Consider the following 14,247-nt stretch of genomic DNA (forward strand, 5'->3'; position numbering starts at 1 on the left):
ATGAAACATAGATAAAATGCTTCAGAGTGCAGACATTCAACTGCCCTCTACTAAAAGCAATCTTTATGTAGAATTCAGCTCCAATGTTGAACTTCTGTCAAAACCCAGGCCTAAAAATATCCCACGTTCTATGCTTAAACAAAATCCTTCTATATCAGACACAGTGCAGTCGAAAATTTCATGACCACACCATAACACATAACTTATCTGCTATGATGGTCTATAAAAGCATCAGTTGGCAATGTTTCATCTCCATGGACTTCAGGCCAAACCAATGCAATTATTGCCCTAGAGTTCCTACATACCACAGAGACTTCACATCTTATCTTGAGCCTTTTCAGTTAGAAACTGTCTGTGAAATGTCAAATTGACAAGCAGCAATCCTATCGGGCCGGAGCGGCTTGGTTCAGATGAGTTGGACAGGCCACTAGAGTTAAAGTAAACTCGGGACTTTATTGCAAAGAGAAAAAAATCAAATGGAGCTTTTAAATCAACAGAAACCTTGCCATACGCAGACTCAAATCCTTTGGACGATACGTCACTTTATATCTGTGGAAGCTCTGTTGGGACGTCTGCGATTCTTCACACTAAAGCTGTAATTACAGGTCTGCAAGTCTGTTGCCACAGACCAATAAAGGCTTGCATACACTGCATACTGGATTTGTCTACTCTTTGGTACTGTACATATAAGCCACGGTTACAACAAAGGGTCCAGCAGCAGGGGACTTGGATACAGCACTGTCCTGGGACAGATTCTGCCTTGACAACAACAAAATTATTATATATATGTACATATATATATAAACACACACAAAATGCTAGTTGGTGAAGACGCACAATATCTCATAAACAAATAACAGCGATATGGGATTCAATAGCTCTCAAGAAATAAAATCTCTAATAAGCGTCTGTATTCTGCTGACTCCTTCCCGAGTATTATATTTCACCGAGGTTGTGTGATCAATACCTGCAAGCGGAGGGAGACCTGGGATCAGTGTGACTGATCTCCTATGATCCGCGGCTTAATGAGCCATGTCTCTGAGGGCCCCCCGTGGCGTCACACATGTCGCACCAACACCGCCCTGTGTCTAAATCCTCACCTGACTTGATAAACCCACTGTACCTAAAGGTGACATATTATGAAAATGAAAACAGGCTAAACCCTACGGCCTGGCTCTGAACAACTGGTTCAGATTTCTCTACCACTGTGATGTCACAGTTGGACTCTTTTGGGGTAACCCCGCCTTGCAATCTGAAAAATCTCACACACAGGGGCATTACATTTCCTACACATTTTGAAAGCGGTTGACCAATCACAACAGACTGGGCCAGCTGGCCAATCAGAGCAGACCAGGGTTTATCAGGAGGAGGGGCTAAAATAAATCCAGGCATTTTAGACAGAGGATGAAAAGAGGAGGTGCAGGAATGGACAGTATGAGAAAAATTATGCCTTTTCTGAACACTAGAACATGTAAACCTTTTCAAAGTATGAACCTGAATATGAATATTATATGTCACCTTTAAGAGGTAAAGGTAGTTAGAATGTTAATTCCTCAGGAATTCAAATCCAGCCAATTTTACATTATAAATATATATCACTATAAATAAATTGACTTAATTAAAACCTAAAAATGTGTGATAACCTAGATTTTGCTGAGTAGATAACAACTAATAATTAAAATCTCTGAAGTTTACATAGTTAAAGACCCTAACGTGATTACAGTAAACGTGTAGTACTGCCAAATCAACTAATGTAGAGCCAAGAATATTCACTCGATTATTCCTTTTAGTAGAACAAGTTTACTTTTGGTGCGAAGACTAGTTTTTGCTTTTTCATGAATAGATGTACAAAAAAAACCATGATGAATTTTAATAACTGTAGACAGTTCATGGACGGGGCCATGACAGCACTTTAAACCAATATGGAGCGAGCAGTGGACCCTGTCTGAACTCTCTCGACTACTCAAGCCACTTTCCCTTGGTTCTCATTATGCTGTGGGGTGAATAACAATGTGCCATTTGCACATGATTCGTGACAAATGTCATGGAATACAATGAGGGACAATGTTCTGCTTCATAATATTTGCTCTCCATGCAGCAAAAGAGTGCAAGCTGATATCATACTGTTCTTTATCTTGCATTAGTACAGTTGGATGTTTCATGTATTAACCTGCGAACTCAAAGTTTGGAAGGGACATTCATATTTCATATGCAAGGGTAGGGTTGTCTTGCTGTGATAAACACATATTGTAGATGTATTGCCTTTATCTGGAGTTGTGCTGAGTTCTGGAGTATTTTAGCATCTTTCTGTAAAGTATTGGTTTTACGGCCCTCAATGTTTGTGCAAGTTTGATTTACCTCAGGAGTTGGAGGAGACCCAAACAGAGCTAAAAGAAAGGTGAATACGCTTTTTCTGCAACACCGCCCAAAAAATTATTACATATCAGAAGAAGGGCTTTTTCAACACACGCTTTCCTATCCATGTGTGAAATGCAAGTATAAAGAGAGAAATCCCTCATTAAAAAAAGCTGCTGCCTATAATGCAATACATTCACAGGGCAATGCCATCTTTTAGGCAAGAGACAAAAGTCATCATATAGTGGGTCAGTTGGAACCATGGTCTGCAGCTAGTGGCGGTTGGTTCGCTAAAAAGGCTCCAAACAAAGGGCAACTTCTCCCAACTAATAATATCTAATAATGGACTGACACGGTGGTGTGGTCGTGAAAGCAGTGGACAAAAGAGTGTCCAACCAGCTCCAGCAATCACGCAGCCAACAAGGGAACAGCAATTTTAAAGAAAGGTCACCCAGTTGGTGCAATGCTGTGATTCTTTGCTGGGCAACTCTCTGCACATGTTGCTCCAGGTAACCTGACACATACCAACATGTAACCATGGTTGACATTTAAATGTGAGGCTGTCTACCTGAGTCACACATGTACCTTGCTCCAGATAATTAAGACTGCCTCTTTCCCTTTGCCCTGAAGATCTAGAGTGTTTAAGAATGTCACAGACTGCCCTTTACTTAAAGCATTCCGAGCACTATGACATTTGAAATACAACGCGGCTACAAAGGACCCTTCGAGTTCATTTCTTTACTTTTCCACAGTGCAAAAGATGTTGGACAACGTTTTAGCCATGATTGCAATAAAATAATTCCCCCAGGTTGCAAATTATAGCCCAACAGATATTCCGGTGCCCCAGTGGAGTTAAGTGTAAGACGAAAATTTAAAAAATGTGTAAAATTAGCTAAATGTATTTGATATGTGTGTATGTGAAATAATTCTCTACTACCCAGCAGTTTGCTAAAACCTTTTGTCTTGGGTCAGATTTGATTATTTTTAAGTTGTTCCTCGACAAAATTCTTTCTTTTTCTCTTTGACTGCGGCAATTGTTCGAATGCATTGGTAGCATATGTTGCATTATCTTGGTAAGCTACAGGTCAGTCCTGGAAATAAAAAATTAAAACTACTGGGTTGTGGTCTCAGATTTGTCAGCTCCAACTGTGTACAGTTCATACGCTACTAAAGATGCAGGTTCATTCACTATGAATTAAAAAAACATGTACATGCGAAGTATGAATATCAATTTCAAGCCTGTGCGGAACTCTAGTCATTTTCTGAAATGAGTCCGTAAATATAAACCTGACGTTTTGGTTTTTTTGTTATACGAAAAGTAATTTTCAGCTTTCAAAATTGAAGACATGAGTCACAACCAACCCGGTTCAACAAGAACAATCAGATTGGGGCAAAGACATCATCGAATTATCCCTGCATAACGTAGGACTTCACTCAGCTTTATGCTCAAACCATCAAACTGTCACATTTACACAAGAAGTGCACCTAAGTGTTTTGGGAACAATACCCAGTGCGAGCTCTGAACACCTCATTGACCAAATAGATATTCAACCACAATAGTGCGGCATTAGCCAGAGACTGGCCTTTGAGTAAGACTGAACATTAACTTTAAGGCCATGCTACAATGACAATGTTTTATTGCATAATGACACTGATGAATAAAAACATAAAAGCACCATGATTTGGAGCTTTAAAAAAAAGGTAGGTCTTTATGATTCCAGTGAGATAAATGCAAATGCACATACTTATACAGTCGTTCTTGCATCTTCCTACTGTACATTGGGTATATAGAGCATGTCTCTGTAGGAGTTCACAGAAGATGAATAAGTGTGTCAATAGTGACATCAATTATGGGCTTGTTCTTCACCCATCTTCATAAGAGGCCAGCCCTTTCACATGTAGGAGACCTCTACAATTTCAACATTAAACACCACATATTATAGGGCTGAGACAAATCAAATTCAGATCCATTTTTCTTCTGCTTTTCTCTTTTGAGAAACCCCAACACACTGCATTTAATCACGTGGTACACAAGGACTCCAGCCAGCCATTTCTAAAGTTCACATTAAAAACACATTTCAATCATGAAAAATATACGTTTCAAGTGGCACATTTTCTCCTTTACAAGTGCCCCACATTATCCAAGAAACAATCAACATTTTTTTCTGTCTAACCACCCCAGCTGAGCCTGACCCAACCACTGACATAATGTACTATTTCTAGATTTATAATAGAAACACAGTTTCCAGCTTGCTTCCTGCTGCAGTCATCATGATGCCTATTAGGAACAAACACAGGCCTGATCTTTGAAAATATCTCTTGTTTATACCATAGCTGCAGTATATGAAGGACAAACTGAGCAGTACTAGGAACAATTACCCTTAGGATGACATCTTCCACCGAGAAAGGGAGGATCATTACGTTCCAATACAATGGACCTCGTCAGGTCATTTATCAGGAAGAAATACTTTTTTTAAAATCTTGAACTCTTTGATTGACTCTTCGCTTATTCACTGAAGTCTTTGCCTAAAAAATTATTGTCCCACCATAGCTTAGGAACTGAAATGAGGCACTGCAGAGCTGTCGAGTTTTTCATTTCTTAGCGCGCTAAAGTGACATGCATGGGGCTATTGAAAGACAACCAATAAGGTAACCGATAGGTATGTGTTTTTATCTGCTAGAAAAAGAAAAAAAAAAGCCGGGGACAGCATGCTTGGCGGCTAGCTTTGTGGTAACCTAGCGTTACTTCCAAGGCCAAGGAGAATTTGACACTATTTTGACATAATTTTGATAGGGATAGGTTGCGCATGGGTGTGACAGCGCAAGCTGGTCCTGGCAGCTACTAGATCAGAGCTGAGGCCAATGTTTGCAATCCGTCCTGGTCTTTAATTGATTAGTGGGAAACGAGTGGGAGGGGCGATCCACGTCTCGGAACCTGTCGCGGTCAGGGGGCGTGGCCGGCTCTCGCCGCCCGACATACGCAGCACGTACACAAGAGACGGACCAGCTGCACCGTTTGGCGATGGGGGAGAGAGTTAACCGGTCGAAAGTCGGGTTGTACTACACCAAAACAAAGGAGACAACGCTAGTTGCCACAAGTGGAACAAATGTTTTGCAAGTAAAGGCGGTAACGTGGAAATCTTTCTAAAAATTTAGGTTGGTGCTGCTATTTTTCTTCGGGAATAGGGTCAGGTGATAAGAGATTGGCAACGCAGGGGAGGATATGTCATGACTGATAAAATCCAATCAGGAAGCAAACATGTCTGTGTCATAGCAAGTCATAGTCCAGCTTAAAAAGGAACCCCCTGAAAGAGCCAGTAGTGTTTCTGACACTACCCGTTTTAAAGTGTCAAAAAACTAATGTGGAGAAGTAGCAAAGGCTCTGCAGCATATTAGTGTGAATGTAGCCTATGGGAGGCAGGTCTTACAAACCGTCAATTGTCAATATTTGAAGCCAGCATGTGTAGAAAGAACACAGATTTTTTTTTTCTAAATCAATAGATTATGTCTTGGCCTCATTCTCAGAGAGTGTATCAATGACTGCGTGAGCTCAGAGATATGGATACAAAATGTAAAGGGAAATGTTATATTACAGTTGGCTTGGGCAGTATTTTAGGTCACCAATTCCCATAAGATATATGATACAGCCCTGCACCATCTTCAAGCACGTAGGTGTAGGAGGTAGAAAAAGGAGGGAAAAAAGTAATTGCGCAGAAATTCGACTGAGCTGCAGCCTGCAGCAACAGAGCTACTTCATTTCAGAATCCAAGTGAGTTGATAACCGGGTAGACTGTTTGGCATCGCAGTAACTGCAGTCAGTTTATCATTTGAAGCATGACCAATCACACTGACATCCAGATCATTACGTTAAACTTAAAAGTCCCATTTCCCCGCAAGATACTGTATATATCCTGTATCGGATCTAATGGTTTAAGGCGACAAAGCCACTGAGCTTCTTTGTCGTGAACCACAGAATGTTATTTATGACTGTGTTTAGGTCAGAAGCTTGGGGTTTGTTGGGTCATGCTTTTTATTATCAACATTTTGATAATAAAAATCATTTTTAGAAACGCTCAACATTGTTGCTAAAGTCTTGTCTTCATTCCATCTCATCTGCATATAGGAGTATATCCTTCCAAATTCATCCATGGATAATATTTTATTTTTTTTTAAATCTTAAAGATGCCTACACTATAGAGCACACCCTTCAAAACCCCATACATATTTTACTCATATTCTATAATATCAGATATTAAAGAGTTAACCAGTTCAGCTTTTCAAAGAGATATCCCCATTAAAATAGGAAAGGGACAAAATAATTACTGCTAGCCAACAAGTGACCTCACTCCAAACAGAGCTCGTCACCTGTCATGTCCCAGGAGAACAAGCCACAGAGCTTTTTCTTCGGGAATAATCGCCCGCTGAGAGGCTCTTGGCAGATCTCAAGGATCCGCTTTTGCACATGATGCCCTGCTGAAGCATTAGCAGAAATCAGCCTCCATTAAAGGGTATTATCCAAGCAGGAGGTGCAGACCGCTCAAACGTTGGTAATCACTTCACCAGCCCTCCATGAATGGCACAATATAGAAAATTCAGGAAGAATATCGGAATAGCATGGTTCTCAAAGCTGTCTATAGATTTACATAATGCCATTACATTTTGCCAAAAGCTGGCTTCTAGAGTTGCATAATAAATTGTATTAAAATGCCATTTAAATTCATAATGCTAAACCGTGCCATTCACATGACAATGTGGTGAGATCCATTCTATCAAACCAACTTTTCCATAAGTTTTCCCTACAAATAAGACTAGATAAAGTGGAAATCTGCACACAGGCAACATCACTATTTTTCCACATGACCACAATATAATAAACATAACTCCACAAGGAAGGAATTCTAGGTCGTGTTTGTTTCTTTCTTTATCAATGTTCTCTATGATGTCAAATTTAACTATTATGCAGATGACACACCGTTGTGTATATCTAATTCTCTAGAGAAGTGTTGCTCCTTTTAAACCTTGGTCTACATTTTATTAATCATTTGATCTGCTAACATGAAATGATTATTTTTTTCATCATTATCAAAATTGACTATTTTGAGCAATGCTGAAATAATGTCTTTTATTAAGAGCCGCTAAGATTGTGACTTAATTAAAGCATGTGTGCATATATACAGTATATTTATTTGTTTATTCATTTAAGACCTATTTTCTAATAAGGCTTTAGTTTGGGTTTATCCAATTTGTCAGTTCGTATACTTAAATTTTTCAGCATTTACATAAATTTGTCCTGGTGATTTTATTACTAGTTTTTATGTTCTATCATCTTTTCATCTGATATTTTATTCTTTGTTTTGTATTTCATAAAATACAAAAAACAATTTGCATTCATGGTGTCTGTTATGCAAATAAGTATGCTTCATGCATATTTGCATGAAAGATGTGATGCCAAAAATGTATCAATATTCAAACTGTTTTCCAATAAACATCTTCTTGTGATTCGCTAGTGAAAGACTTTCACTGCGGGGTGATTAAGACATAAGTGGTACGAACAGTAAGAGTAAAAGAAAAGTCCAAACGACAAGAACTCCATTATGCAGGAGCTTCAGATTACTAAACGCTGAACACAGAAAGTATTCTGAAATTCAAGTTGGTGATGGTGACATCGACAAAGCTTGTCTGATTGTGGGGAGCAGCACAGTTTGGCAATGATATTGGAGGATGAATGCATCTCCTACTGGGCGGTTCAAAGAAAATGTAACCCTAGGAAAATAGTAACAGCTAAATAAACGTTTTAAATTACTGTTTTTGCCTGACTTTTGAGTCCATCGTGTAATTTACAAGAAGCAAATACATTTAAAGGGCTCTACATGAAAAGAGTCAGAGCATATTAATAAGATGATTAAAGAGGAGTGTTTCCTCTGTTCTTACCTCTTTGCCCATGCTATCTAGATCCTCCTTGCAAAGTGTGTATAGAGGCATAGTTTCCGACATGCTCGGCTGTCGTTTCCTACGAGACGGCCCCGGCTGCCCATCGTCTTGGCTGGACCCTGCCGCCTCATCCTGGTGATTCTTTGAAGTTCCCCTGTGGCGAAATAACAGACAGAAAACACTATGAATGCAAACTGTTTCTTATAAAGAGATGGAGTGGCTTGATAGCGGGTCAAATAGAAAGATGAAGATGTCAGGATTTTATTGTGACCTGGGTAGTGTGATATCCATTTTATCTATCCGTCAATACTAGTAATTGTATGGAGGCCACTTAATCAACCATATCAATTAAAGTGTAATTGATTAAATTGATAGATCATCAACTAAATCAACCAGAAATATTTATATAACTGGAAATTAATATTTATTCAGATTTTTTGGCAAATGAATATGAGGTAATTAGTTCTTATTTATTCTGTTATCTCGTCCCCTGGTTTGCTTGTCCTGCTTTCAAATGCATTCTTGTCTAAGATAACTCTTCAAAGGAATCCTGAGGGAACTTCATTCATTTGCAAACATAACACATAGTCAGCACATTTTTCACAACACAGACAATTTGCAGATGTAGAATGCAGGGTGAAGGGGTGAATGTTGACCTGGAGACCAATGATGAGAACTGCAAAGGTTTAAAAAAAATAAAATTATATATATATGAAAATCCAATGCAAGTGGGAGGAGGGTGTTTCTATACTTCACCTTCTGTTTAATTGAACAGATCTTCTTAAATGATTAAAACCAAAGTTTATGCATCTCCCTTAATCCTCCACACTGCCTCTAGCCATGAATAAAGTGGAGTCAATTTCATGTTTGTGATTATCAATTACAGTGTATAATCACAGATATAATCAATTCAAAACATTTTTAGGCTGGCGTGACAGTCCAGTAAAGAGATGTACGGTCAGAGTTTATATTCCGGTGGTAAAAAACAAACAAAACAGTCGGTGAGTGGAAGATAACAGGGGTGAGCTTCTTTCTTGAACCTGCCATATCGTTCTTGGCAAACTGTAGGTGGAAATTAAACCATGAAATATTAATGACTGGATGAGTATAAAACCTTTTCAAGGTAAGTATTGTACACTGTTGAAGAGAGACTTTTTTTCCTCCTCAAAGTAAAAAAAAAGCAGCCTATATTTTAGACCCAACATGCAGATGAAAAGATGTGGAACACAAGTGCGGAGGCTCGTCTGGGAGCAGCAGGCGACACGCACTCTGTGGCTCATTGGCTTCCCCTGCCACCACATGTTGTGAACAATCCGTACAGTTAAAGGTTTGTTGGGGGGGTTTATTGTGCCTCAGGTGATCACTGAAGATGCTGCACGTCTCCACTGGGGGTTACTCATACAGTAAAGTAGCAATATGCCAACAGCTGCGTCCGTTTACAGGGAAGGGAGCGATGGAAATGACGCCCAGAGGACAAACCCATTCAGTTAAGATCCATTATGTACAAATATGCAGTCAATGTTTAACAGAGACATCAAAAGCACGAGTCCCACTTTTAGACATTAGTACTACGACCCTGCACTACCCCCCCCCCCCCCGAAGGGCACTATTTCCAGAGTAATGGAGCAAGAGATGATGAAAGAAAAGAACATGTAAAAAGTGTCAACACAGTATTAATATCACAGTTGACAATGTGATATTTTTGAGTGTTAGTGCCTAAAGGATATATCAACGTTTCTGATAAAAGATCATTATCTATACTGCTTATCCTTTGAGATCTGGAGCCAATCCCAGCTGACTATCTAACTATTGTTTTCACATACTCTGGCATAACTTCACAAGACTTAACTATGATTTTCTTAACTTTAACGGCAATAAAAAAAAGGTAATCAACACAAGCTCAAAACAGAAAATCCATTTAATAAAAAAAATAAATAGACAGGTATTCAGAGAACATACCTCTACCAAAACTAACACCATATTTCTCCATGTTAAAGAAAGTGAAACACAAAATTCTTGGAACTTTACTGGGAAGCAGGATTTGTGGTTATCAAGGTAACTTCGGATTTAACTCTTGGGTTTTCAGTGTTAAAAAGCTGGATAACAGCCCAACTACTGAGTCATCATGCCAACAGGACGCTGTAAAGGACAAAGGAGATTACAGGCGGGTAACATTAGGTTCAGAGACGCCAGATCACCAAAAGGTATCTATAGTTTGTTGAAATTGCTTTGATGTACAGGTATATGTCGGGTCAGCTGCATTTATCCGACAGTCTTTAAGTAGCCATGCCCCGTTTGAGACACTCATCCACTGCTTGCTCATGTTGCACATTTCCAATCAATTTCATGGAGTACCTGATGACAGATTTTTTATTCCTGCAGTGCTCACTGTAATATTTACCATGTATTATTCATTTGATTAATTCTTGAAATTGTTTGTTCAGATCTCTGTTTTTGTTGTCCTTGTTCCTAGCTTTAAGTCTATCTGTTTGTAAGCAATGAAACCCATGTCAAATTCCTTGTTCACATACATGCAGCTGATTCTCTTTTATTCCGTAGTACCTGAGACACGGCTGTTCCCTGTGATCAGAGAGCAACAACGACCCTGATGCCTGGAGGTAGGGGGGTGGCCGTGACACCTGAGGGCCCCTGCGGATCAGCTTCCCTGTGACGGGGTCGTAGGTCCGGGCCTCTAGGTCCGGAGGTGGAGGTCTGTGGTGGATGGGGGCCGGCTGGAACATGGGCTTATGCAGGGAGCACCGGTTGTCGGGGAAAGCTGCTGGACTGTTGCTCCTTTCACACACAAGACAAGAGATCGTTTAGGAAGGATGAGTAAGGATTTTGATATGTCATATCTCATGTCGTCAATATCTGTAGTATTTTTAAGTTAATTAGCCCGGGGCTGTCATGAGACAGCCCTTTACCTTGGCATCTTGGAGTAGTCTTCCTTCAGTGGGTACAGCTGCTCGTCCACCCGCTCCCAGCGCTCCAGGCAGCTCCACAGCCAGTCGGGGTTGACCACGTGGAGGTGCTTGCAGCCCTGTGCCTGACGAACCTTCTCGGTGCCTGGGTGACATAGGTGAATGGGGAAAAGCTTTGACCTTACAATCAAGAGCTATTACGGAATACACTCTCGCTGGCTCGGCCGAATAATTCAGATCATTGTTCAGACTCTCTATCCTGGGAGAGAATGGGGGTGGGATAATTGCCTGGTCAATAATATTAGAAAAGATAACAAGGGCGATTTGTCTTTTCGAGCCACTGTCCTTTCACTATTCTGTCAACACAATGGTTTACTATGGAGTCCAAGAAGCAGCGTTTTGTTTGGGTGAAATCAACAGAGGGACGTGTTTCTGCTTGAATAACACATATTGATGTTTGACACAAAGACACCCAATTGAATCTTTGAGTGTAGAAGCTCATTAACCCTGGGTCATTTTTTTGCAATGCATGGCTAATAATCAGAAGCTTGTTCAGATGTTGACTCCCATTGTTTGGGCACATTTTCAGTTAAGCTGATGTATGGTATGCAGAATGTTACTCTGTTTTTTGCTGTTTGACGTACAAACAAATTTAAATTTTCAAATGTGCAGCATGTATTATGCATCAAAATGAAACTGTTAGTGAGCAAACGTTGGCAGACGTGCATCCTCGTGGTTATCTCAGCTGGAGAAGGACTCTTGTGCAAATCCCCTAAAGGCCAGAAAAAGCAGAGGCGTGAGGAAGCTTGCTCAAACAAGTGAGGGACTTTCATCGGAATGAAAAGGACGGCATCATTAAATATGGTGTCCAGTTCTCGGTAACATGCATGGGTGTAATACTTTCTAGATGTAGAGGTACTGGTTGTTAAAAGTTATAAATAATCAATAAGCCCTGTGAGTTGCAAATGATAAAAATCTGTTTTTCTTTCTTGTCTGGCAACAAAACAGGCATTTTCTGCAGTTCACCAAGTGACCGACTGCTCATAATTCCCCGATTCCTTTTCTGGTTGATTTTTTCTCTCCTGATGCAAAAGGTGAGTGATTGTCGAGTGCTGCTCTCAGCGAGGCTGGCTCCCATGGCAATGACGCCACTTGTTCTGCCTTTTTTCAGAAGCTAAATCCAATTGGTAACAACACACTCGCGAATCCACTTGTGGTGCTTTTCGGACAGAGTGGCAATTTCGAAGCAGTTCAGTAGCTGCCTTGACATTTTCAGTGTCATGAAGAAGAGTCCCATGTTATATCTGTATCTTGTGAACTACCAGAAGATGCAAGAGGCCCTTGTGGACGTTTCTGAAGAAGGAAGTAAATGTTGGTGATAGTTTTGGGCTAAGGTTGCTAAGTACATGATCAACACCCTGGCAAAACTACCAACTGTTTTACACATGATGGGGTGATCTCATCAAGCAGGTACATTATTTTAAGCCGCAACATAACCATGACATTCTTTAACATTTGGGGGGAAAAGCATACAAACGAAGCCTTGAGCAGTCACATGGTTCTCTAATGTCAGATGCAGTGAACTGTGATTTTGTCTATAAAGCAGGCCTAATTGCACAGAAGGAGCTGTCACGATGACCTTACATGACCCTTAAATTCTGACCTCATTGGCGAACCATGACTTGCATCAATAATCAACGGTTTCAGCAAACTGCCCCTAAAAATACCTTTACTACATTCCAACTGGAACATAAAAAGAACAGGTACTACTGGGTAATTATGTTATATAATGTTATATATTATATTTGACATTGATAGCATTTGTACGTACCAGCTCTTGCTGCGATGAGATGTGTCGTCCGACTGGGTTCTTGGGAGCTGAGAATTAGATTCTTAATGATACTGGCCCCCAGTGCCTTGGCATGGTAGAACTCTCGGGTCCTCTCCATAGGGTAATTGGTCGGGTACAGACCACTGAACACTAACGTCGTTCCCTCTAGTGTTTTGCCTTTCAGCTCTGGGACAATCTTGCGAATGTCTGGTGTTTCTGGAGCCTCCTTCCCCAGGTACGCCTCATAGCGGGCGTAGTATTCAGAATGAATCCTCTCAAGCACCTCCTCAAGGTAGATCAGGTGATCGTCTTGGTCTGTATCGACTTCCTCTTCCTCCTCCTCTTCGTCCTCCATACTCTGATCCAGGAGCTCCTCCCCCATGGTGACCCCGGATTGTTCACTATTCTGGGACTCTGTTTCTGGCTCTCTCCTATCTGAGCAGCCATTTCCCAGCTCTGGGTCGGGGGGAAGAGCTCCTGATGGTTCTGCTACTTCAGAACTGGTTTCTCCATCACCTCGACCTTGAATGTCCTCTACCTTTGCCCCATCCCCATCACCGGGCTCTGGCGTAACACCTTCCTGACCAGGCTTCTTCGCTTCGCAAGACTTGCCTTCACCATCACTCTCTGATGAGGGAGTCTTTTCGGTGATGGAGTCATTGTCACTGTCACTGGAAAGGTCAAAGTCCAAGTTGTTGGACTCATGGCTGGGTGCTGCTGAGTTTGCACCCTCCTGTGCCTCTGGTGTCCTCGTGCTATCGTCTTCCTTTACATTTGTTCTGTCGGCCTCCTGAGCTTCTCTCGACCCTGCCCCATGCATTGCCCCATGCATTGCCCCATGCATTGCCCCATGCATTGCCTCAGTCACTGACTTTTGACTTTGTACTGATTCATCCTCCACACCCCCTGTGGGATGAGTCTGTTCATTTGTCGGCACTCCCTGAGAAGACAGAGATATTGTGGGTTCATCCTTTCCGGAAACGTTGTGGTCCTTTGACCTTTTCCTGAGGCCATTGTTATGCTCTTCTGCGCCAGGCGTCCCTGCCGACTCTGTGCTGTCTGCTGGCCGACTGGAGGGCCCTCCTGCTGTAACAAGACATGAAAGGGCATCAGACTCATGCCAACTCTGACAAGGGCGAAACATCTGTTTGGGGGATTAGTCTATTTGACTGCGCTCAATCAGGCCAATTAACAGAAGGTATCCCCACC

General features: G+C 41.1%; 1 protein-coding gene across 3 annotated transcripts in view; it reads right to left on the reverse strand.

Moving 5' to 3' along the window:
• Positions 1-14,247, reverse strand: part of ctdp1 (CTD (carboxy-terminal domain, RNA polymerase II, polypeptide A) phosphatase, subunit 1) — a 59,204-nt gene that overhangs the window by 34,924 nt on the left and 10,033 nt on the right. For 2 of the 3 annotated variants that reach the window (XM_047331834.1, XM_047331835.1), the window contains exons 8-11: positions 13,039-14,121; positions 11,211-11,352; positions 10,849-11,079; positions 8,287-8,440 (exon numbers count right to left, since the gene is read on the reverse strand). In XM_047331834.1, coding sequence (XP_047187790.1) covers positions 8,287-8,440; positions 10,849-11,079; positions 11,211-11,352; positions 13,039-14,121 — 1,610 coding nt within the window. Of the gene's footprint in view, positions 1-8,286; positions 8,441-10,848; positions 11,080-11,210; positions 11,353-13,038; positions 14,125-14,247 lie in introns of all 3 variants that reach the window. The other variant, XM_035633442.2, reaches the window with a different exon arrangement.

This window comes from Scophthalmus maximus, chromosome 5 (genome assembly GCF_022379125.1).
Source record: "Scophthalmus maximus strain ysfricsl-2021 chromosome 5, ASM2237912v1, whole genome shotgun sequence".
Taxonomy (NCBI): domain Eukaryota; kingdom Metazoa; phylum Chordata; class Actinopteri; order Pleuronectiformes; family Scophthalmidae; genus Scophthalmus; species Scophthalmus maximus.